We start from the raw sequence: 24,563 nt of genomic DNA, 5'->3' as shown, positions 1-24,563 counted from the left end.
TAGAAGGACTGGTGTGCCAAGCGCCTAATCTAATGCATGGGGAGCGCGTGGTCACGGCCGTGGACAAGATGGCGGCGAATTGCACGAGCTTTTGCGCTGTCGCTCGCAGAGCGCCACGCGGAAAGTCACATTTTTATAGGGCTCACAAACGCTCTTCTGATGCGAGCCGACCACGTGCTGCTCCTGCAGCACAGATTCGCGCCGGCTGAAAACTTGAACAGCCCATCTGCGCCAAAAGTCGCTGCGCGACAAGATGTGGACAAGGTCCATCGTCCCGACCCGACTTCATCCTTCGCTCAGCACACCATTCATTCTAGCCCGCCATACGCGAGGTACGCTTCCGCGCGAACAGAGCTCCGGCTATTTCTCACTTTTACTTTTTCACTTCCTGGCTTGAACTGCGGCCTCCACAGTTGGCGCTGTCACCGTGAAACGCTGGAACACTGTTCGTGCCGACCCAAAATCGTGTCACCTCCCTGCGCCGCGCCGATGAGCTCCAACTAGAGCGAAACGGGAGTGCACATTCAACTTGTAAATATATTATCCACGCGCAGCCACAGAGCTTCGGCTATTTTTCACTTGTATAAGCAAAGTTGACGCCTGTACCGCACGTGGCCAATAGGGCATAGTGCTCGCCTCATGAGTATATAGAGAGCTTCCCTGTAAACTCAATTTATTAATAACCAGGCGAAGCGCGAACGTCTTTCCTTTGCTACCTCACTTATTTCGTAGCACCACTATCTCTGGAATAAATTTCCATTATCGCAGACAGAGACGACTCTGGAGATAAGTTCAGCTCAGTACAGCCGTTGGACTCTGTACTCCAGACAGAAGGGTCATTATCTGCCACTGGCATGCACGTTGTATACGCCATGTCCATAATGTAGGACTCCTCCCCCTTTTCTCTTGCGTGGAAATTGTTCAAATCTGGCATCGAGATGGACGTCGCCGATGGCCGCTCTAGTACAGACTGGGACGCTTCGCTCCTTGTTACCGTTGTGTCCGACGTTACTGACTTTGACCCACGAACTAGACGCAAAGAATCACTCGTAACAATGGAGTCGTCATCGGGAAGTCGTAGCGGACGGTGATCGAAAGGGGCGAACATCTCTGTCGTGCTTGAGAGTTTCAAGTAGCGCGGGAGCATTACGTTTCGCATTGCACGGCTAACATGTTCCTCTTCGTAGCTCTGAAAGCCAGATAGGTTGCTGGGGCTTGTACTAGACTCCGCGCTTGAAAGAAACATCTTCCACTCCTCGCTGTCTGACCACCTCGAGGGGCTTCCGCAGCTCGACGGTTCAGAAGACTCATCCAAGAGGCGGGGATGGCTCTGGAAAGAACCCCAGTATTCTTCATTCTGCTTCGAAACTTGTGATCCTTCGCGGTTGCTGCCTTGGCTAGCCGTGGAAGAATCTTCGGGGCCCGGAAGAAGACCAACAGCATCGGAACCGCCAGACCCATCCACGAAACCCGGCGGTATCGAGGGTTCATCTGCCTCTGTCGATGTGTAGCTGGTAGTTACCATAGATGATGTCTGATATCCGGATCCAATCTTGGGAACTGATGAGGTTGTTTCGTTTTTGGTGGTCGAGTTGAAGAGCGATATGTCGATGAGGTCTTGCTGAGAAATGCTGGGCGAAAGCTCCTGGCTTCCAGGACGACTGTCAGTCGTAGAGGCACTGTAGAAAGTCCAGTTACTTTTACTGCTCGGGCTGCAGTCAGTGGCTGGGCACTCAGAAACACGATTTCGTGCAGGGCTGTTACACAGAACAGTACTGAGAGAATCTTCGTCGAAAGACGCTACCGTGAAAAATGAGTCAACGGAGGACACACATTCACGTGGTGGGAGGGCGCGAGACGATGCATTCTCACTGTCCTGGAATGCAGTTGGCGATGCACGGCCTACTAACCTGCTAGGCGGAAATCCCGTGCTCAGAGACTCGTAGACATCACCTGACATGGACATTGACCTCTCTTCTGTGCCAGTAGGCTGAGGAAACGATTCGAAAGCCTTGAAGTATTCACTGGAAGGAAACACATCAAAACCTTGCCATGACAACTGTTCCTCGCCAAGTGCACTCTCCAGGTCATTGTGGATCGTTACGGGAGTCGAAGTGAAGTGTGGGTCAAGTATGACGCCGGAGAAGAAGTCTGAGAATGAGCCCACCTTGTTCTTAACTCCAGAGTTGTTGGGTGGAGTTTTTAGTCCATCTCGTTTGAGAGAGCCTGCTGTTACGGGACAACCAGTTGTGGAAGAGATGTGCTCCGATTTTTCACCATGAGCCATTGTGTCGCCCGATGCTGATGCTCCCGTTGTTTTTCTCAGGTCGTTCCCGCCGTTCGCAAAGACACCAGCAGGACTAATGTCGTTCTCAAGCTCATCAGATCTGGTATAGTGCGGATGGAAAGAGTCTATTGTTGGAAAATCGCTGGTGCTCCCACTGGAAAGAAATCTCCCCAGAATTTTTCTGTCGCTCTCAGGATGTCTTGAATCTTCGTCAGGTTCGGGAAATTTTTTGAAAGACGTTGAAATTCCATATGTTTTTCTAGATGCCAGCCTGGAGGACGCTGTTCGGGTGTGCGCGGTGGCACTGGGCATCAAAGTGCTTTTGACGCCTCGGGCTTGGTAGTTTTTTCTAGTGGGCGGTGATAGTCTGAGGGGAGACATTTGGTTCATGGTCATCTTCGTCCTCTGAGGTGACGACATGGACTTGATATCGCCGACCGGAGAAAGGACTTCGTCGGAATCTCCCCGGTCTCCAGTTAATTTAGAGTAAGGGGCAGTCCGAGCTTGCGGAAGTTCGTCCGACGGGGCGAACGTCGCTTCGTCCAAGCTCTTTCTGCGCGTCACATCTTGCTCTTGTTTATGAATGCCCTTTGGACGGGCTACCGCCACCTCGCTCCTCTGTGGCGTCGTGGGTTCCGAATCAAAACGAACGTCACCGGAGACGTTGTCTCCGCTCTCTTGTGGGCGGACGCCTCTTTCATGGTCTCCTTGGACGTTGCTATGGTCGCCAGATTCAGGCGCTGTGCCCGCAACTGCAGTCACTGGGCGGATGCCTTTGCAGAGCTGGATACCGCGCACTGCGCTGAACACTGCCCGGGGCCTTGGACTGGATACAGGCAGGGGCTTTGGCGTTGCCAGTGAAGTCACCTGGATCAAAAGAAAACGAGCTGTATTACATCTGTCACGACTTAAACACGCCCCGTATATGCTAAGTGTAGAAAGTCGGGCAAGTTGATCGGAATCAATGTTGAAAAGGAGCACGCAAAGGGGCGAAGACGGGCAGCACCCACAAGCTCAAACTAGCAACCGAAGTTTTACTGAACGTAATAAACGAAAACAGATGAAAACCACCAGTCTTCGTTTTGCTTACTCGTTTTCAACGTGGACACCTTATATTGTAGGTTACCATTCCTAAACCAGGAAAAACAGGAGGGTCACCTGAAGCCCTAGCTCCCCCATGAGTGCAGTGACGTCGTGCTCGTGGGGGACTTTCGCTGGTTCCTGACGTCTCCCTTTCTTTTGTAAGCTCCACAAGGGGGCTACGGAGGACATGATGGAGAGGTCCTCGTTCTTGTTTTCGAAGTCCCCGTCGTCAGTGTACCAGGGCCTAAGGAAGGTGGCATCGTCGTCGTCGTGGTGAGGCAGGCTAACCTCCGTTACGGCTGGAGGATGTTCGAGGCTCTCCTCATCTGTGTCGTCGTCATCGATGGAAGCTGGACAAATTGCGGGGATCTTCTGTGTGGTCGGTGGGGCCAGCTGGGCATTCGTGCAGGCCTTGAAATAGGATGAGGGTAGCGTGACAGGTATCACTCCACTGTTCACCCCAGTGTCTCCACTCATCCAAGCAGGTCCAAACAGAGGTCTGCGACTGAAGGACATCTGCAAGAGACACGAGTCGTGGTTGTCCTGGTCGTTATCTACCACCAGTTTGGCTTACTCAAAACGAAGGCACGTTTCTCGTCATCAGGCTATGAGAGATGTACAATTCGATCAATTAGATATACTGCAGCAGTCCGAATCAGCAGTGTGCACCAGGGTTGCAGAAGTTGCCACTCCGGAGTTGAAAAGATTCCGGAATCATTCCAGATTTAGCAGAGCCCGGAATGAAATTGGAATGGACTGGCGGAACGTGTCCTAGGAACGGAATGGAATGGTCTGGGTGCCCCGGTGGCAGTTTTGGTTTCAACGTGCTGGTTTCTGCCCTCGCACCCTTTGCACCACACCTGCACACGGTCAAGAGTGAAATAACCTTGTCTTTGTGCTTTTTCCGTGCTTGCTAATGTCAATCTCCTCTAGCACTGCTGGACTTGCCAGTATGGTTACCGGTCCTTTTCTTTTATTGAGGGAATTAACGGAATAGAATTGGGTTGCCAAGCCATTCCAGGAGTAGGAACTGACCATACCTTTTCATTCCAAGGAATTAAAAGGAATGGAATTATCGCAATTCTTGGGAATGGAATTGGAACGGAATGGGAGACCCCATTCTGCAACCCTGGTGTGCACCCTCACGCTCATGCACACACGTACGTGTGTATAAATTAGTGGTTCTCAACCTTTTTGCTCCCTGCACGCTTTTTGGGATGTAGTCAAGAAAATAGTTTCTTGAAAGTATCTCTTATCGCACGGGATCTTGCCGCTATAGATAGCGCTTCGATGCACTTAGGCGCATCAGAACGCCGCTTTGAAGGGGGACGGCTGTTTCGTCCTAAGTGGGACTCCTCGGCATTGCGCAGGGTATCTCATAGCATCTATCCCAGTAAAAAATCAAAAAATAAACTCTGCAACTATGCTGTCACCGTGTGAACACTTACGTTACGGCAGCTGCTGGAGCCTAACTCTGAAGCGAGAGAGCGTTTCCAAAACACACTCAGTGGTCGTTGAAGCAGTTGAAGAACTTATGGCACGTGCCCAGCTTCCCTCGGGTGACCGACTTCTTCTTCCTCAATGGTAGAAAGCGAGCGACGTTGTTTGAGTGCACTGGGAGGTACCGGGTTCGAATCCCGGTGCCGGCTGTGCTGTCTAAGGTTTTTCCTGGGCATTCCTCAGACGAAGACATATGTCGGCACAGTTCCCTTAGAAGTCGGCCCAGGACGCACATTCCCCCGGGCGTCAGTCGTGACGTTGCCCACCTCTGTGAGGGCGACAACAGTGACGCCTTTCGCCAGCACCACCGCCTCTAAAAACAGAAGTTCACCGCATAACACGTTCTGCGCCAACCATTGCTATACGAATGGTAGGGTTATCGCTTCTGATCCTAGAAGAGAGGGAAGCGTACGCCTTTATGTGTCAATGATCATAACCAAATTGACACAAAAAGGCACCCCTTCGTTCTTCGAATCTGGATCAATTACCTTATCATTCGTGGCGATAGTTGGCGCAGAGCGTGCTATGCGGTGAAGTTCAGTTTTTAGAGTGTGGTTGCAACCAAAGTGTTCGAGCGAGAAGGGTAACTTAAATTTTTTTACCGGTCCATCCAACAATGCTTGTGTTATAAAGGGAGCTTTTGCAAAGCCGCACATAATATAAGTCCACTATATGACCCCTAACTGCTTCACTTCGGTTTTGTCGAGTGTGAACGACATTGGGCATGGAGACAGAGCACAGTCGTTGATTTTTGGATAGCTGTCGTTCTAAGGAGCACTAGATGATTTCACTGGGAATTTTAAACGTGATTCGTCTCGTGTTTGATGTATCTGGTGAGTCCATAGTGCTAACGTGATCACGAAGCCCACCTCGGATCCTGACGTTGGCCTGCATTGGGAACTCCACGAATTTCAAAGGGGTTTGGCCCAGGGGTAGCTTGCCCAGGAGACAGTCTCTTTTTCGGAATGTCGGCGGTTTCCGACTATAGGGGGTGTTGCTTCAATCAAAATGAGAGTCCTGCCCGCTTGCACGAACGTTCAGGCAGTTCCTCAATTCTGCCCTCGATTGCTTCAGTAGTGGTTTCTGCACACGGTGCTTTTTTAGAGGACTGGCAAAGCTACTGAGGGAGCACTGAGGAATTGCCTCAACGTTCGTGCATGCGGGCCCAGCTGCGTTGGGAAGGCATACACCAAGTTAATGAAGCTCCAAGAACAATACTTTGATAAGCCATTAAAACAGGGCTACAGTAGCCAGCCTTTCATAATATATAGTTGTCAACGCGTGCTTTGACAACCAAATTCCTGATTTTTGTTGCATAAAAGGTGAGGGAGGGGGGTTGACACCTTCCTATGAAGTCCGTATGGGTCGCTTAGGTCGCTCGGTCGCCCCTTCGCCGCCATTATGCCGCCATGTTCCCCTGCGCGCTCTAGGCGGTGCCAGTATTATAGGGTGCCTCAATACTAGGCCCCCTCCACACAGAGGGAGCTAGTATTCAGGCACCCTAGCCAGCATCAGCTGGTGCCGCTTTTGTAAATACGACGGATTCCCTTGAAAAGTGGAAAACATATGGTTAATTTTGTTTTGTCTTTTCTTATTTATTTCCTCAGATTCCTTGCTGATCTTGATGTCTGTCTTTCGCCAATATTTTGCTTTTCCAGGTATAGAGCCTTTCTCTCTCTCTCTTTTTTTTTTGTTATTCTTCTATTTTTATTGAAGAGCCATAAGTACGGATACGGAACTACATCCCTGAAAGTTTGCAGTACACTTCTTTAAATTTACGCAGTAAAGATAGGATGACAGAATGAAAACGAGTTGCTATTCTCCTCTCTCGCAAAAGACGGTCGGGAGCTATTCTTCTTCTCGACATTGTTCCCCGTTTCTTCTTTTTCTGCTTCACACGCAGTGGCCGAGCTGCCTACCTTTCAACCAACCTTTTTTCTTCACCTGTGGTGTTCACAAGACGCCTAACCTCATTCAAAAGGGACTAGGCGAACCTAAACTAAACCTGGCCGTCATCACGAATGGATATTTCTCTCCTTTCCCTTGCAAACGACAAAGGGCGTTTATGTTTAATCGCCCGGAGGCGCTCGGAGCGGATATGTCGTCACAGATCTGGCTCGAGAGCGTATGAGAATTGGCTCAGATCTGCCCGCTTTGTGTTTGGATATTCGCTCAGAGTCACCTCCGAGGCAGCTCGCTTCGCTCGGAGGTTGGAGGGCGAGCTCGCAGATCCTTCCCACAATTCCTGAGCTAGAAGATGGCGGCTATTTTGAAATTTTGAGATGGCTTTCATCCAGACAATCTAGACCGCCGTACCACACGAACCAGTTGTGGAATTAGTGCTTGAAAATGCAAAACTCTCTGACAGATGTCGCGAAACTTATGTAACACAGGCTTTGATGCAGAGTTTGCAGCCAGCGTCGTGATGGACGAACGCGCGAGTGGCCCCGCGTGAACGGCAAGCAAATTGGTCGTCGTCGTCGTCTTCCACACACTACGTGCAACATGGAATGAAACATGAAATGATGTACAAAAAGAAAAAAGAAGGAACACAAAATCAGAAGAACTGACAGAAGCGAAACCTTCAAGCCACTACGGTGCCCTACGACGAACACCAACGGAAGCAGACGACACAGCAATAGATACTGCGCAAGCGCAAAGCCGTTGTCGCTCGGTCGCGTATGGAATTTAATTTTCTCCTTGCTTTACACCCGACCGATCGATTTCCGGTTCGGTGACGCACTTCCGCTCAGCTCGGGCTCTGCTCCGATCGAATAAACATAAACTATGGCGCCATACATAAACGCCCAAAGCTGCCGGGCATCGTCACGTGACTTCGGTCCGGGCTGCACCGGGCTATGTGCCACTCTGAGGTGAAGAGGAAGACGAGGGAGAAGTGGGTTCCGGCTCACGGCCATTATCTCATTGGTAGAAGAAGAAGAAGAAGAAGTGGGTTCCGACCGGCGGGTGATGAGCGGGTAGGGCACTTGATTCATTGATTCATCGCGCGTTTGATTGTTGCTTCTTGTTGTATTAACCCCGCGACAGACCTCCACTTTTTATCTACATATCTACCGCTGATTATTGGGAAAGATAAAAAAGACTAAATGGTTTCATACCCCCTGTTAAGGAAGATGAAGCTACTGCGCACCTCTCTCACGCACCTTATGGACAGGCACGTTATGGGCATGAGCTAGCATTCTCGTTTTCGATTTGGAGCAGTAAAGTCTACTTGCTCCTGCTGTCTGTCGTCTTTGCTTTTCCTCAACATTATACACGCCCCTTGGAAATTGTTCTTGGCATATTTCCGATCACGATATGCGGAGGAGCCACACATATACAGGTCTTTTCTCTGTGAATACAGCACAAGGGAGACGGCACGACACGTGCATGGTTTAATGTGCTACTGCAGCGTATATGTGTGTATTTGAATAGCCCAAGAGCGCTCCCGTAGCGTAATGCTTATCGCAGTCACTTACACACAGGACGTCACAGCTGACGCATCGCAAGCGAACAGCCGTTCGTGAATGAGCGCGACCTTCGGATAGCCATTTGCGCAAGCGCCGAAGGAAGGAAGGAAGGCAAGGGACGAGCCAGGTGCCCGTAAATGTGCCTTGAAAGAAGCAGGCAGAACAACGTCCACTGCCCGGACCCTCTGCAGCCATGACATCGCAAGCGGACGAAGTCTTGTTCGAAATTCCTCATCATCAAAAAGCGGCGGTTCAATTCACTGCAGGAGCTGTGGCTGGCTTCATTGAAGTGTGCGTTAACCATCCCTTGGATGTCGTCAAGACGAGGCTCCAGATGCAGTCAGCGGATGACCCGAACCGCTACAAGTCCATCACCAACTGCTTCGCCCGCATGGTCAAGGCCGAGGGCTTTCTGTCGGTCTACAAGGGAATCCTTCCCGTTCTGGTTGTAGAGACACCCAAGATGGCTGTGCGCTTCGTGGTGTACGAATATTGCAAACGAAAATTATCGCCCTACGTCGGACAGGTTGCTACGACTGGAACGGCTGGTTTCGTCGCGGGTGTCGTCGAGGGAGCGGCTGTGAATCCTTTCGAGGTCGTCAAGGTACGGCTTCAGACAGATCGTCAGTTCGTCCAGCAACAACCGAGTTCTTACGCTTTAGCGAAACAAATCTACAGGTCTCACGGATTGGGGCCCAGAGGACTTAGTCTAGGTATGACCGCGAATGTTTTTCGGCACGGCGTCTTCCTCGCCATTTATTTTGCCGTTTACAACAAGTTAAAGTCTTCAGCTCCTGCGTACAAATCTGCACTGGAAGAGAATGCCTGGAAGATGGGGTTCGGAGTGTTCAGTGGTTGCGTCGGCACGTGTTTTAATATTCCGTTTGACGTAGCGAAGAGTAGGATTCAAGGACCACAGCCGGAACCCGGGAAGGTAAAGTACAAGACATGTTGGCAGTCCTTGACCTTGGTGTACAAGGAAGAAGGCTTCTTGGCTTTGTACAAAGGTTTGGCTCCAAAGATGCTCAGGCTTAGTACAGGCCACGGGTTAATTATTGTTCTATATGAACACATCGTGGAGTTATTAGAGGCAATGGTGCGCCGATTATAATGAACGGGTTACTAGGGCAAAGTGACGATTGGCATTTTATGCCACTGCTAAAATTATTTGACATCAATATTACGCTATCTGACGAAGATGCGTACGATGAATTTGATGAATTTATTCATTAAATATGTATTAAATAGGAATTATGGTGATTTGTGTCACCGTGTTTGTGGCTGTGGAGCATCCTTCCGATTGTGTGTGAGCGTAAGAGGAACAGTTAAAAGGTCACGCTTCTGCATGTCTCCATATGGAGACACCGACCGCTATGCAAGCGATACTGTTGTAAGGGTGCATCGTCATCGTCACTTCGATGCCTCCTTGGATACGCTCATACCAAGGATACCTCTTCTGCATCGTTCTTTACCTAGCAGCGTGCCCTCGTCTGGCAGATCGTTTGGAAAATACACAGAGAAGTGTTAGTGGCGTTGTTTACCGAGGTGTCTAGAGCTGTAGAGCAAGCAAAACGTCAATAATAAATAAGCATTTTGTATGTTACAGCACGCACCGTGCTCTCATCATGTGGTGAATCACGTTGTGAAAGCTGAAGCGCAAGCTTGTAAACAGGCCCAAACTTACGGCTGTACGGCTCGAAAATTGATAGCAAATAAATTGAACACTAGAAGAACCGAATGTCGGTTCCTGCCACATAATCGTTGTCCTTCAACTCCAAACCAGAACAGACTACTACAGCACGATCGCTTTCTAGACGTTGCGAAAATCCGCATGGGCCCTTTTGTCGGACAAAACGAATTGCCCGAGTCGGACGCCTTTTATCATGTGCGCGGCTTTCATCCAGGGATCAGAGTCGAAACTGAACCCGAACAGAAAACCGCTAAAAACCCGTAATTTTCATTGAACCGGAACTGAACCGAAATAAATTTAGGCGGTTACTGGTTCGCGAAAAGTTCAGACGTCATGTGCGTTGTGAGAGATCGGAACTACGATTTACACAGCGGTGCGTTGCCAAACAAATTCGAAACCGAAACTGAACAAAACAAAACTGCAACTCAACTGCGCGAGGTATTTCCTCCTCGCAGCTATTGCGTTCATTGAGTTGTACTAGTTTTGAGGTCGTCCATTTGGCAGTTGTATGCTTCTTTGTACATGATTTTTGTCGTCCAGCAATCCCAAGTTTTCATTTTGGGCTGTGCCAAACAATCGCCAGTCCTTGAGGAGGATGTAACAGGTTGTATACGATTAATGAACGATGATTTAGAGTACAGTATGCTTCCGTAACTTTGCACCCGAAATGCAGGTCTGTACGCGCAGTGTTGCTGTGAACCACTGCTGTGTCGGCAACAACGACAACAAATGTACTAGGGGTGTTCAAGTCAAAACGGGACTTTTCTTCTATCTCCTGCGTATACAAATGGCTCGGGCTACTTCTTTTTCGTCATTTTCACACGCGACAGGCCTCCGCGTTCACCACGTGGTGCTCCAAAGTTTGTGCAAAACGCAGGAACGCAGAAGACACGTGCTGAACAAGATAGCCGACAACGAGGTGAGCGCGCACATCGAACAACGAAATGTCATGAAGTTTCTCGTGAACGAAGGCATAAAGTCATCTGAAATTCACAGAAGACTTCAGGCTCAGTATGACCACGATACACTTAGCCGCAGCAAAGCGTTTGAGTGGTGCAGACGGTTCCGAGACGGCCGTACGTCAGTGCAGGACGATCCCGACCGGGGCGGCTCAGAGCCCAGTGTCAGAGTTCCTGAGAGCATCCAACTTGTGGAGCGCCTATCCTCAAGGACCGACGGAAAACATGTCTCGAACTGGCTCGAAAGACGGACCTTTCTGTGGGAACGTTGAACACTATCATTCATGAACACCTCCAGTTTCGGAAAGTTAGTGCCTGTTGGGTCCCGAGGCAGCTCTCCGTGTTTGACCGGCAGAGAAGACTGGAAATCTCCCAAGCGCTAAGGTACCATTTCGACGCTGAAGGACAGCCGTTCCTTAATTGATCGGATCATCACGTACGATGAAACGTGGGTGCGCCATTTCACTCCTGAGTCTAAACGCGCATCAAAACAGTGGAAGCATCCGGGCTCGCCAGCTCCCAAGAAGTTCCGAAGCACCCCGTCTGCGGGTAAGGTCATGGCCACGGTTTTTTGGGACAAGGCTGGCGTTGTTCATGTTGATTTTCTGCCCAGTGGTACCACCATCAATAGTGCATATTACTGCCAGGTTCTCAGGGATGTGCATAAGGCGCTGAAGCAAAAGTGGCCGGGCCTCATCACTCCTCCTACAGAACTATATGCACGCCCGCATACCGCGCATCTCACGACACGCACCTTACAGGAATTTGGGTGGGAGTTGCCGCCACATCCCCCTTACAGTTCAGATCTCGCGAAAAAATAACGTTTCCGGTCCCTGCTTTCATCATGTGCGCGAGCAACTGGCAAAACAAAACCGTAACTCCGTAACCCAAGCGAAGTGCGCGCCAACGCCAGCGGCGCCTGTCGGTGTGCGGTAGCAGAAACCAATGAGCGCGGTTATCGCGACCGGTCGTGTTGAGCATAAACATCTGGAACAGTTGTGCTTCGCGCTTCCAGGCGAGCTTCCGACCTTAGGACACCTGTCTGAAAACAAACGTTCTTCTAGCGGGACAGAAACAACTAGTGTACTGAGGTTCATGTGAGTCCTTCCTGTCTCTTTGCGGGTTGTCACTTAAAATTAAGTGATAATCGCACGCCGTGAGCAATCCCAGCAGTGTAAGCCTAAGGATTGTGTTTCCTTCGACAGTTTAAGAATTAAATGGCGCTGGATTCCAGTGATAGTGTTTTGAAGTGGACGCAGTAAAACGCTGCATGGTCGGGATAACAAACGCCCGCAGTGGCTCAGACGCTCAAGCTCTGGGGCGTGCCTCAGCGGTGAGCCGGGTATTGGCACCCGTGCTCTATGGAATTATTTCTGGCACGACGACGTATGGCGTGACATCCGTCAGACTGCGGTGGCGTGAGGTGACTGCGACGCGAACCCGGCTGATGTCTTGTGGATATAACATTTCGTTTCGTACGCGGAGCAGTGTATGTCTGGAGCACACTCCCTGGAGTGCAGACTTCGCGGAACCTCGTCTTTATGATTGTATTATTAAAAGCAAGACAATAGCAGGACGTGCATAGATAAAGTGTACAACTGTTTGTAGACAGAAGGAAAAGTTTTGTGAATGGCAACACAAATGGACAAAATAAATGAGTCCTGTTTGCTTTAGGATCTGCTTGAAGGTAAGAAGTAGTTATCACAGCTTGCACGAGCTCTGTGGAAGAGAGGGTGCTGTGGCAGTTTTTGAGCATTGCTATTACCCACATCATAAGGTTCGACAGAATGCTTCAATTCGCACATTTAAGCTCATGAGCATATCTGTAGACACACATAGAGAATGGACACAATGTTAAAAGTGTTCCTATAGAGTACTTAGCCTGCCACACGTTAGATTATTGCATTTGAGCCTTTTTCAAAACATCATTTACATTGAAGGATTTGCGAAGCAATGTTTTGCTATTACTTTAGTTATCAAGCAGAGCCATGATGTGGAAAGAAGACAGGACGTCATGTCTTGTTTCATCCAAACTAACCCGCTCTCATCATGTGCTTTCTGAGATCATATCTTTAATTACACGTGCCAACTGTGACAACATCTGTACCCTAGAAGGACTATGTCATCATTTGAAAGCAGGAAGCATTGGCGTCATCACAGAAGAGTAAGAGTGTGGCTTATCTCTCTGTTCATTTTTTCTTTCTCGCTTACAGATAACAAACAACGCAGTACATTCATACATTCATCTTGGAGAAAATAGAAAAAACACTTCCAGGAAGTCTGACACCAGTATAGGAAGAAATCTGGTGAGATACTGTTTGTTCAAACTATGGTATGAAATTCTACAGTTCAGGACAGTTTTAAAAGTATAATGGATTCTCCTAGTTTATCGCTTTGCTATTTGTGTGAGAATTATGTGGACGATGTTTCCAATAAGAATATGAGAATGTGTCATTTTATATCAACTGTTAATCATACATTCACATCATACCAGATATGTAAGTGTAAAGGTAGAGCCTATGGCATTTGCACACTATACAGACATTCATATCTACAGCATTTATTAAGTGTTGGGTCTCCGCTGAGGAAGCATACAAGGACAGAAATAGGATGGGCAACGGAAGTGATACTAATACCATGCCTGTTTTGGATGTTACATTCAGGTGCTTTCTTTTCCCAGGGCTTGTTTTGAGTTGTAAGTAGGATTTCTCGTTGTTGGAGATTATACTCACTGAGACATCTCGAAGCACCGCGAAAATAGTGGCAAGACCAAAGTGCAGTATTTCAAGTTTCAGTTGACTTCTGTAATGTCACAAGAAAACAGGATAAATTCTCTCATTTGGTTATCTTGGTCCTACCTTGTAAAACTTTGGAAAGTATAATTAGAGCTCCAAGTTTTCGGGAAACGTTTTTTTCACAATTTGGAGGGAGGGGGAATATCACGGAAATCAACATGTGCTCTAAATTCATGCAAATTTGTGTGGGAAAACTTCCAGTATGCTAAATTCGGGGAGAAATCTGGTTCTATTGCTCAAACAAGCTGTCCTGGTTTGGTACAAACGGTGATGTAATTGCATGCTTTTGGTGCCAAACAAGCTGCATTCCTACAGACGTTTCAGTAAGGGCAATCTCCTGCGTAAAAATCGGGTTTCACCCTAAAGAGGCAACCTTCAATTTGGGGTGCAGATTCGTGGAAGAAATGGGTTAAACCCTAAAACTTCAGGCTCTAAGTATAGTCTCTGAAAATGAGAAACCCTTGTTGTACACTACAGGTGCTATCCCACACGTCTTTGTGCACCTTTGAAAGTAGTGCCGTTACTAGGGCATGCGTAACCCAGTGTGGGAGCTCTTTGCATCACCCCCGTCCCCCTCCCAATAATGGATCTCTTTCCATACCAGGTGACGCAAAATAAATAACAATTTTATACCACACACTGACGAAAATCGTGTGTTGTAGATGGCTCCTGATGTTCTTTTGGGTGTCATCATGCCACAGCGAAAGAGAGGAAGTGGCGGTACTGGTTCAGACCACACCCCTTGCACCCCCCTAGTGATGCCACTGCTTGAAAGTGCGGCTAATCCTAAGTGCTTCTAAAAATGCTACGGTACTAATGAAATTGCAAATGACTAAGACTCACATCAATGATTTATGTCTCTATCCAGGCTTGCTTTTGGTGCTCAGTGTGTGCTAGTAAGAGTAACAGAAATTTTTGATGACACATCTTCATGCATGTAGGGGCCACCAACTCTGGCACCAACCCATGGCTGCCCACTGCATAGTCAAGCCATAGCAAGTGTCGTTTTCTTCACACAAACTTCTGTGAGTACACAATTGAGTATTCTTAGGGTTCTTCGTTTTCGAGTTTTATGATTTTTCAGATTCGAGGAGGGGAAATCGGGTACTATTTTACAAGAACACGGGGAGAAATCAGGCGCTATGATCTCCGTTTGATATGTCATCGGGGGAATTTTCGGGTAAAACGAAAGGCATATGAAACAAGCCACTGCTGTGACACTGGCATGAGAAACAAGAACCTTTATATTTCCGCTCGGAACTGGGGCAGTGAATGGCTGTGGGTATTCAAACGCTTGTCCGAGCTCCACAAAAGTTAGTCTTTTTTCTCCTGCAGGAAGGGAACATAAACGGAGGACAAATAGGTTGTCACCAATAGCTCTCTTTGCCGAGATTATGATTCACTTTTCCAACGGTTTACCTAGAACGACAAGTTGAAGGACCGCAAGGATTTCGGGTAGATATCGGGTGTTACACGAATTCTTGAAAACTCGTTCGGGGGGAACTATCGTGTAAAATCGGGTTTAACCCGAAAATGAAGAGCCCTAAGTATTCTTTAGAGCTACAGTAAAGCCATTAAAAGGGACTGCCGCATCCATCCTGGCCGATTCGGATCTCTGCCGTATTACTCCTCATTTATCACTGACATTAATGCCGAACATCCGACAAGACAAGTGCTGCAGTTCCGCACAGTGTGATGTAATGCGTGGCAAGAACAGAAGACGGGTGTTGAGAGTATTCTGGAGAGTATTCTCTCTATCGAAATCAGAGAAAATGTCACTCGGACACGGCCAATGAAGGAGTGCCCTTTTGGCGGCCTGGACAAGTCCAATGAGGCGGGTGGATGGGGTGGCGTCTGCAGGTCGCGGGGAGCTTGTGATTGGCAGCGGAATGACACTTCTGGGTTAGCGTCGGGTGTGTTCGTACGTGTGCATGGCTTATGTCATCATGATGTTACTATCGCTGGGGCTTCCTCGGCTGCAGACAGACTGTGAATCTTTAGAACTCGGTTGCTTAATATATAAGCTGTTTTCGGATGAGAAAGTTTGCCACGTAGACTGTTAAGCTGTGCCAAACATTACCGTATCGGTCTCACGTGCATGTTTCCGGATGCAATAGTCACTTCAAAGCAGAAGTGCAAACGAAGCTTGTTTTCTTGATAAGACAAAGTATGGTCTCTCATCTGTTGGCTAAGAAATGACACACAACCCTCTCGTTTCTCGCTGCTGCGTTCACTTACCTTTGAGGGAACTTTGAGGGAACCCCTTACCATCATATTCAGCGGCTTGTACAGTTCGCTTTCCAGCTACCATCGGGTAATAAGAGCGCAAGGGAGCAACTTTCTCCTGTAGGTGAGGCATTTGTGAAGATATTCTGCAAAATTACACTTCGAGGAGCAGTAAGATGTCCCTCCATAAATTTATCTTTTTTGGCTGCAGCATGTTGTGCAACAAATAACACGAGCTGTTCTGTAGGAACGACGAGCACAGCTCACCCGTAGCACGCATGAGACACCCCCGATCTACACATTCTCTCGAATCCCCACACTCCTTCAAAGAGCGCATATATAAATAAAAGATGGGAGGGCCAATCAGGTGACGTGGCGTAGCAGTACCAGTTCCAGACGAATTTTTCGTGGCCGATGAGAGCTTACGGCTGCTCCCAATGCAGGTCAGGTGCCACGCAGGAATGCTAACGTCACGCGTAGAGATCAGGCCGTGCCGATGGCTGCTTCTCCAGTCTTTTTTTTTTTTTTTTTTGTAAATTTGATTTTGCAGTGACGATACACCACACAGTGAAAATATAGTGCATATTGGCTCCCGGTAGATTGCTTGGTGAATTAAACAGGGTTTCGGGCCATGTTGAATGTCACTTCCTTACCTCTTTAGGCTACGTCGCACTCGGATTACACGGACTCAGTTTATTTTGAGCACGATGGAAAGTAACTGTACTGAGGCTGTACTGAGGCTGTACTGAGGCTGTACTGAGGCTGTACTGAGGCTGTACTGAGGCTGTACTGAGGCTGTGCTGAGGCTGTGCTGAGGCTGTGCTGAGGCTGTGCTGAGGCTGTTCTGAGGCTGTTCTGAGGCTGAGTTGTGTGGTTCAAATCCCTCCGCTGTCTGATTTTTTTTGGCGACTGCCATACTTCCATCCGTTTATATTGTCTGAGCAGGGCTAACTGAACTGGAGTTTTGCTGGCATCTGCTTTTAGCAGAACCGGAGTGGTGAGTAGTTTTGGAAGCAAAGATGCAACAGATATCTGCCATTGGAGCAGGCAAACTCACAGAGAAGTTGGGAGGAATAGACGTTGCTCTTGCCATGTCAGAGTGACTGTAACCATTTCTGGCGTGATATTGCTTCAGTAGCACATGTCCCTGTCCTTCGCTTTGGAAAACTGTGTCGCATTTGGCATGTGCATCTCAGAACTACGTTTGCTGCAAAGCAGGAGTGACGGAAGTGCCTTGGAAAATGATATCTGTTAGCCTTTAAAGGTGTGTTTGTCTACACATTGTACTTGTTTTGCAAAGGTGTTTTCGATGATTGCTGATTATAAATTTTGCACCTTCTTTTCTTTTTTTTTTTCTTAGATCTGGGCGAACCATCTGTTTCCATGAAGCCTGCTTGAATTCATTGCGTGAAGTTATAGGTAGGGAATAATTTTTTATGTTACTTTCTTCCCGTTTGCATGTTTCACACATACATGCAGTAGTGTGAACAATAAAAGGATAAGAACAAGTTGCAATAACTTTGAGCGTGGCACAAGATTCGATCTTTTAGTGACCCGTGACATAGGAGCATCCAAAGACAAACACAAAATGAAGGAGAACACGCAATCTCCTACTACCAAACACAGGTTCGTTGAGATAGGTCCTGGTTATGTAATGCCCTTGTGCACATGCCCTACTTCAGGTACTGTCTTTCCTCTAGTGCCAAGGTTATCAATTCTACACAGATTCATTCTGGACCTGCTTCCTGGATGAGAGTCTCCTCAAGGATATCTCTCTCTCTTTCTCTCTCTCTATCTATCTCTCAGGTTTTGAAGTGCGCATGCCCTCAATCTGAGGAAAGTTGTCACCCTTATGGTCAATGGATAGGAAGAAAAAGTATGCAAGATTAAGCATAGACAACCTTTCATTGTTTGCAAACAAAATTAGGATCCTTCTATCTTGTGGAAAATGTTAGGTTGAACAGACTAGACATTGTAGAACACAACAGAAATACTAAAGGCACTCGAAGGGGTGATCTGGGGACGGCGGTCACACTTTGAGCACACTTAGATTCAGGACGCATGCACTTTAAACCTAAACAAGTGATCTTTCAGGTCATCCAGGAAGCCGGTCTACAATGTGTCTGTGTGGAATAGATAACCTTGACTCCATAAGAAAAACTGTGTCTGAGATGGAGCGTGTGCACGAGGCCTTATAAATGGCATGTGCTTCAATAAACCTCTGTTTGGTAATAGGAGCTGTGTGTCTACTTCGATTTGTCTTTGTCTTAGATGCTTCCATGCGATCAGTTACTCAAGGTGCCAAGAAATCCATATTATCTTTCTCATTCGACCTTCAGTACTTTCAATGCCGAAAGCAAAAAATATGGCAGCAGATGCCGAGCTGCGAACGTAACTAGACGGATAAACAAAAGCACTTAAGAGATACACAGAGTCCTTGAGGGCGCTTGCCGCAAGAGCTGATTACAGACACAGACGAAGTGAGACTTGTTGTCTTTCCTCTCATGGGGAAGATAAGGACGTCTCTATCGCTCGTTGCATTGGATATTGTGTTACGTCAAGCAGTTGCTCTTTTGTGTGTGGTATCGTAACAGCTTGGCTAGAGTGCTGCCTTTGTTACTCTTCTCTGTGCATTTTGTTGGCTGGCATTGTGTGGACTTCCACCGGGCTGCCTCGACAACATAGTTCTTCACAGGCACCTGTCAAGTCTCTTTTTTTGGGGGGGTGACTGCCCGAAGTCTTGTAGAACGTGCTCAGTCTTACGTTAATATCGGTTGAAAGTCGATACGTGTGGAGGAAGTTTATGTGTGCGAAGGAAGGAAGGTAAGGAATAAGCAGAAAAAGAAAGGCAGGTTTTGAATTGCAAATATCTATGAGCAAATTGAATTGAGCCTTGAGCGAAGTGAGTTTTTGCAGCAAACTGATTTTCTAAAGTTGAGACATAGTTAGTGATAGGATTATTAGGCGAAGTAACATCGTTATATTTATAGCCTGATGTTTTAGGGTTTAACTCAATTTTTCCCCGAATTGAAGGTTTCCTCTTTTGCCTCTTTAGGGTGAAATCTGATGTTTACCCGGCAAATTACCCTACTGAGGCGTCTGTAGGAATGCACACTATTTTGTTTGGCAGCAAATGCAGTTACATCACCATTTGTACCAAACCAGTACAGTTAGTTTGAGTAACTGAGCCAGATTTCTCCCCAAAATTTAGCGTACTAGAAGTTTTTTCACCCGAATTCGCATGAATTTAGAGTGCATTTTCATTTACCAGATTTACCAGAGATCTCTGAAGTGATAAGAACTCAAAACTGAACAGTACTTCCAACCACATTTGCAAATTCAAGTTGCTGCAAAGGACTTTTCAAGAGGCAGTTCTTCCCAAAAACATGGAAATACTTTCCGTGTGAAGAAAATGACTCCTATACATTATTGAAAAGTGAGAGACGAAAAATGTTGCATACTATGCTATTTGAAACAGTGATTCCACTCCTGCACCAAAGGAGATTTACTGCGCCATCCTGATAAAAATTGGGAAACAAGTAGCAAAATAGAGTAATATTACTTTTGCAATGGTGGTGCTCTTTATTTTCTTGCAACCACACGGACACATACATTAACCGTGTGTGGCTTCGTTCTGTGCAAGAAAATTGGGGAAACGTTTCCAGTCCGCTGTCTGTTCTTATGTGAGCTCTTTATTTTTATTTTTCACATTGGCAAGGCAGGAGCTGTAACCAAACATCAGCACATGCTGACACAAAACCACGACTTCCCAGCGCCGCGTTTGGAAGCTAGCGGTGGCGCTTACTCATCGGCCCCGTTATTGCTTCCTCAATTTCTGCTTCTTCCTAAAGTTCATCATCATCATTCAACACGTTTTCATAGGAGCTGTTGCTGTCGTCAGCTACGGTAGTCGTGTGTCTGCTTCTGTGCGTTCAAATTTCCATTGTCCAATCACGATGTAGATCTCGTGGGCCAATGTGTAGTGCTCGTAGCGGATCGTGCGGATGGGCTCCTCATAGGGGTTGCAGATTATGACATGGTCGTTATAATCTAGTGGGTCGTGCGCAAAACTTTGCCGCACGCAATGCTGTCCCACAAAGTCTTCTCACTTAGTAATTAGACGCGTGTTTTTACACGTTTTTTTTTTTTTTTATGTGTACTTCTGTGCTGCCAAGAATTGCCTCGACACGTAATACCACGTGACGTTATTTAAAACGACAGTTGCCACACAGCAGTTGCCAAGCGGGACCTATTAGTGCAGGTGTTTGTAGGAAGAAAAATTGCGATGTTTCAGTGCTCCAAAGCACACATTTCTCAGCTTCACAAATTGCTCCAAATTACATTTTGGGGGTAGATCAGGTGATGTGCAGGTTGATATGAGAGCAGTTGATGATTGCGCCTTAGCTCCTTAGCCATGCCCTTTTAAAGAACTTGTTGATGCTTGCATTATGCTGCATCCAACATTTGTTCAGGAGTTAACTACATATCTGCATTGTGCATCTTTTCAATCTTACGCAAAGAGAAAACTGGGACTGGGTTTTCTCCTTTATTTCGTGTAACCTTTCAGTTGTTTCGCTACCTGACAAACTTGTAGCTCAGTCCCTTCATACCTTAATGGTAATGCATGCCAGCCCCACCATCCACTTCCTTTCCATAACTTCTGCATGTCTGTTTACATCCTGGATGTTCTGTCTCTTTGCGCCTATCCTTCACACCTTCCTAATATGTTGTTACAGGGAAACCATGTCGGAACGGAAACAGTCAGGCGCTCGAAAGCTGGCTCGCGAGGCTGCCATCCAGATCGCCTCTGGTGGATCGGCTGGCTTCGTCGAGATATGCCTCATGCACCCTCTGGATGTGGTCAAAACGCGCTTCCAGGTGCAGCGTAACACTGCTCCTTCGCAGGAACGCTACCGCTCTATCGCGGACTGCTTTCGACGCATGATGCGTTCCGAGGGCTTCCTGGCCATATATAAGGGCATCCTTCCGCCGATCTTGGCAGAGACTCCCAAGCGGGCGGTGAAGTTCTTCACTTTCGAGCAGTACAAGAAGGTCTTCTCCTTCGGTGCCTCGACACCGACACCCGTGACGTTGTCGCTCGCTGGCCTCTTTGCCGGCTTCACGGAAGCCATTTTCGTCAACCCTTTCGAAGTGGTGAAAGTTCGTCTGCAGACAGATCGCGAAGTGGTTACGCGTCAGCCGAGCACTTTCGCTGTTGCCAGGGGCATCTATCGCGAGGCCGGATTTGGGCTGCGTGGGTTGAACCTGGGGCTTACATCTACGTTGGGGAGGAATGGTGTCTTCAACATGGTCTACTTCGGATTCTACTTCTCCGTGAAGGAGCACCTGCCCAAAACTGAAACTGAAGCAGCAAACTTTGCAATGCGTTTGGCCACGGGATTTGTTGCCGGTACGGGAGCGTCGATGGTGAACATTCCGTTCGATGTGGCCAAGAGTCGAATCCAGGGGCCGCAGCCTGGGGGTCCGGGCACGATCAAGTACAGGAGCTGCTTGCAAAGCATGCGTCTTGTGTATGTTGAAGAAGGGTTCCTGGCCCTCTACAAGGGCTTGCTGCCCAAAGTCCTGAGGCTGGGACCCGGTGGTGCTGTCATGCTGGTGGTGTACGAACACATGAACGAGTTTCTTCGAAGCAAATTTCCGGGATAGCTTTTAAACATCCCTCCTATTCTTCTTGGCGTTAAAAGGCGAATGACATGCTACGTATAGCATACAGTACTTCTCAGTTAACTGCAAGCCAGTTTTTCTAATATAACCGATTGTCTTTCCATAGGATTACCCTCTGCTGTAACGTTCCTAGTTGGGGGGTTGCAATTTCTTGTCCGTCATTTCGCTGCTTGCGTTAATTTTCGTTGCCAAGTTTTGTCTTCAATTGATTGCTTTGTGGAATGGAAACCAGAAGCACAACCTGCTACTATACTACAGACAGCCTACTACTGTACTGAAGACACGGAAATATGGCTATATTATTATATTATAAATAATTAATATAATTAATAATAATTAATATTATTATAAATAAAGACCTGGAAATGCGGCTATTGCCTATGTGAGAGCCGGGTCAGGTTAGTTACGGTGGTGGCGGTAGGGGAAAGGAATGACGTAACACTCTATTACACCAATCCCACCATGATTTGTCCGCTACATAGCCTGCTGCTTGCTATGCAAGTTCTACCCTCCTCTTTGTCATAAACATGCTCATGGTAGCGTTATGTGTGCAGGTGAACGGCAGGTGTTTGGAAATTGCACGTGCAAACATGTTTTACCTGGGAAGGTGTTGTAGTCATGTACCAGAAATGTATGTGTGATGTAGTAATGAAGTGAATTTTCGATGGTGCCACCATACATCATCAGCTCAGTTTTGGCAAATCAGATGATGTAAAGTACTAACTGTTCTGAGGCAAAAACACGCACATAGACAAATGCAACACGAGCTTCAAGGTGCCTATTGCAAGCTGCCATATTTCAGTTGCACGCGATAAGGAATAGTGCCTGCTGTAGCCCCAAATCCCATAGCGAAGTAGTGACCGCAAGAACTACTACCCCCAGCGCTGGGAGCTTTGCGTGCGTCCAGCTTCGTAGTATGATAGTAGGTCGTGACCTGAAGTTACCACCAGTGACATCATAAGTGCAGAAATGTTCTCTACGGAACTACAAATATAATTATAAATAATTGGTTGCAAATTTAATTGATGTCTTCTGCACAGTCACTCTGAGCATCATGAGAAAGAGCTCTGGTTTTGGTCCACACTGTTGCTTTAAATAGAAAGTATCATAGGGCATGCCATGCTCCATAGGGAATGTGTATAATGCATCAGCGTGAAAACACATCGCGATTATTAAGTCGAATAAGATCGGCATAGCTTACCACGATATCTACTGCCAGCAACAACATCTGCCGTGGCACTCTAAATAGCCCCTGACTCAGAAAAAGAAGAGATAAATGGTGTCAAGTTCCTAATTCTTTTGAGAGCAGGAAACCTTCATAACATGCCAACATTCAGGAACACATGCCCTGTACTGTGCATCCTATGTGATGCTGCTGTAGCACACCACTAAAGCCTTGGTCTTTTTTTATGGACGGGGAGCCACAACAAAGGGAAACACCCCCAGGTGCCCCTTGTAACAGATAACTATAATATGCTCGACATACTGAAAGGGCTAAGATAGATGACACAGACACCCAAGTGTCAGACAGACGGTGCGCTGTTTTCAACAGTGAGTTTATTTGCACAACACACCAGGATTTCACCTGAAAGGAAAACCAGCTCCTTATCTGTTAAGAGAACAGATGGCACGCTGATGCACCTATCTCCCCCTTTGTCGATCAGCAATGATTCAAAAATTTCACTTTCTTGTTTCCTATAATATGCTGCCATGCAAAATTTGCTACAGTTGACCTTCAGCTTCTGATCCCATTAATTAAAACGTCCCTTTAAGTCCAACATACATGCACCCATACAACTAGGAATATTGCAGCACAGGTTTAACCTTCTCTTGTTCTGTAGAAGAAAAAGACATTTGCAGTTAGTGAACTTGATACACAGTGCACATGTAACTTTTAGACTTGCAGCTCTTGCCATGTGTATGCATGTTGAGTTTTCCTTTTCTTTTTTTTTTGCACAATTGGTGGTGAATGAAACTATGCAGTTGAGGCCAATGTTTATCAGGTTTGGCACAGCACAAATGTCACTGTAGAGACACTAAATTTTCTGCAACATTTTGAATTTCATTGTCAAGAGGACGTGTAAAATCATACCATATGCTATTCACAAACATACATTTTTGTGCAATAGTTTGCAACATGGCCTGACATTGCTGAGGAGAAGGATTATGTATCACATCTCGTTTCTCTTGGAGTGATGACTGCTTATAAGTGAAAAAAAAAAAAGCTCTAAAAATCATGAATCATTTTCATCATCACAATTATTTCATGATGTCCTACGTGGAAAAAATCTTACTTTGTGGACTGTGGGCATTTGACACAGGGCCAAGCAAGCACAAAGGATTAGTGTGCATAGTTCTTTTGTTTCTCTAATGTTTCATTTGTTTATGTGCAATAGAATTATGATGTAAAAAGATATTTCGCAATCTGCAAGCTTGCACACAGGATGGATGTTGATATACGTGTGATTCTCTGCAGCTTGATGTTCCACTTTTTTTGTTTTATGGCAAGGTCAGCTGCTTATGGGATCATTTTGAATACAGTTCCTGTGCCTGGCGCTAGTTCAGTGGGTTATGTTGTTGATGATTCGGTCGTACCTGTGTTGTTTGTGCAATTCAGATATGTAAGCTGCTATTTTGCATGTAAGTTTTTTGTGATTACCATGGAATTTGTTGGAGGGTCAGACATAGTTCAAATGTTGACATATATTTCTCCTTCTTTCTGTTTGTTATTTCAGCTGTTTGATACAGTGCTTTTATACGTCATGTACCCGATGTACATAAATCATCGGGTGATGGTATCTGTAGCATGTTTACTGCGTGCATTACTGCTTAGATTTGTTGAATTAAATATTTTACTTACTCGTTTGA

At 46.9% G+C, this 24,563-nt stretch overlaps 4 protein-coding genes across 6 annotated transcripts in view; 3 read left to right on the top strand and 1 right to left on the bottom strand.

The window, feature by feature from the left end:
* Positions 1-17,431, top strand: part of LOC135394051 (sialin-like) — a 136,964-nt gene extending 119,533 nt beyond the window's left edge. For 2 of the 3 annotated variants that reach the window (XM_064624503.1, XM_064624496.1), the window contains 3 exons: positions 13,203-13,295; positions 14,726-14,809; positions 17,371-17,431. The gene's annotated coding sequence lies outside the window, so the exon portion shown is untranslated. The other variant, XM_064624499.1, reaches the window with a different exon arrangement.
* LOC135395313 (uncharacterized) lies at positions 662-4,954 on the bottom strand. Its single transcript, XM_064626542.1, has 3 exons — positions 4,819-4,954; positions 3,446-3,886; positions 662-3,154 (listed from the first exon to the last, which is right to left on the bottom strand). The coding sequence occupies exons 2-3, from the start codon at positions 3,884-3,886 to the stop codon at positions 722-724; spliced, it is 2,874 nt and encodes a 957-aa protein (XP_064482612.1). The 5' UTR covers positions 4,819-4,954; the 3' UTR covers positions 662-721.
* LOC135395312 (mitochondrial 2-oxodicarboxylate carrier-like) lies at positions 7,746-9,591 on the top strand. Its single transcript, XM_064626541.1, has 2 exons — positions 7,746-7,848; positions 8,356-9,591. Exon 2 carries the CDS (start codon positions 8,534-8,536, stop codon positions 9,449-9,451), a length of 918 nt encoding a protein of 305 aa, XP_064482611.1. The 5' UTR covers positions 7,746-7,848; positions 8,356-8,533; the 3' UTR covers positions 9,452-9,591.
* Positions 17,432-18,574: 1,143 nt separating the features above from the next.
* On the top strand, positions 18,575-24,563 carry LOC135394053 (mitochondrial 2-oxodicarboxylate carrier-like). Its single transcript, XM_064624506.1, has 2 exons — positions 18,575-18,833; positions 20,747-24,563. The coding sequence occupies exons 1-2, from the start codon at positions 18,814-18,816 to the stop codon at positions 21,675-21,677; spliced, it is 951 nt and encodes a 316-aa protein (XP_064480576.1). The 5' UTR covers positions 18,575-18,813; the 3' UTR covers positions 21,678-24,563.

This window comes from Ornithodoros turicata, chromosome 5 (genome assembly GCF_037126465.1).
Source record: "Ornithodoros turicata isolate Travis chromosome 5, ASM3712646v1, whole genome shotgun sequence".
Classification (NCBI taxonomy): domain Eukaryota; kingdom Metazoa; phylum Arthropoda; class Arachnida; order Ixodida; family Argasidae; genus Ornithodoros; species Ornithodoros turicata.
Note: the sequence above shows the minus strand (reverse complement) of the source record. Positions and strands in the feature narration are given on the sequence as shown.

What these genes read in the sequence shown, in the direction of transcription:
- LOC135395313 (XM_064626542.1), bottom strand. Translation starts at nt 3,886, where the DNA reads ATGTCCTTCAGTCGCAGACCTCTGTTTGGACCTGCTTGGATGAGTGGA. An exon ending in TGGGGGAGCTAGGGCTTCAG is followed by an intron (nt 3,155 to 3,445) that starts GTGACCCTCCTG and finishes CTTTTGATCCAG; the next exon opens with GTGACTTCACTGGCAACGCC.
- LOC135395312 (XM_064626541.1), top strand. Translation starts at nt 8,534, where the DNA reads ATGACATCGCAAGCGGACGAAGTCTTGTTCGAAATTCCTCATCATCAA.
- LOC135394053 (XM_064624506.1), top strand. Translation starts at nt 18,814, where the DNA reads ATGTGTGCGAAGGAAGGAAG. An exon ending in ATGTGTGCGAAGGAAGGAAG is followed by an intron (nt 18,834 to 20,746) that starts GTAAGGAATAAG and finishes ATGTTGTTACAG; the next exon opens with GGAAACCATGTCGGAACGGA.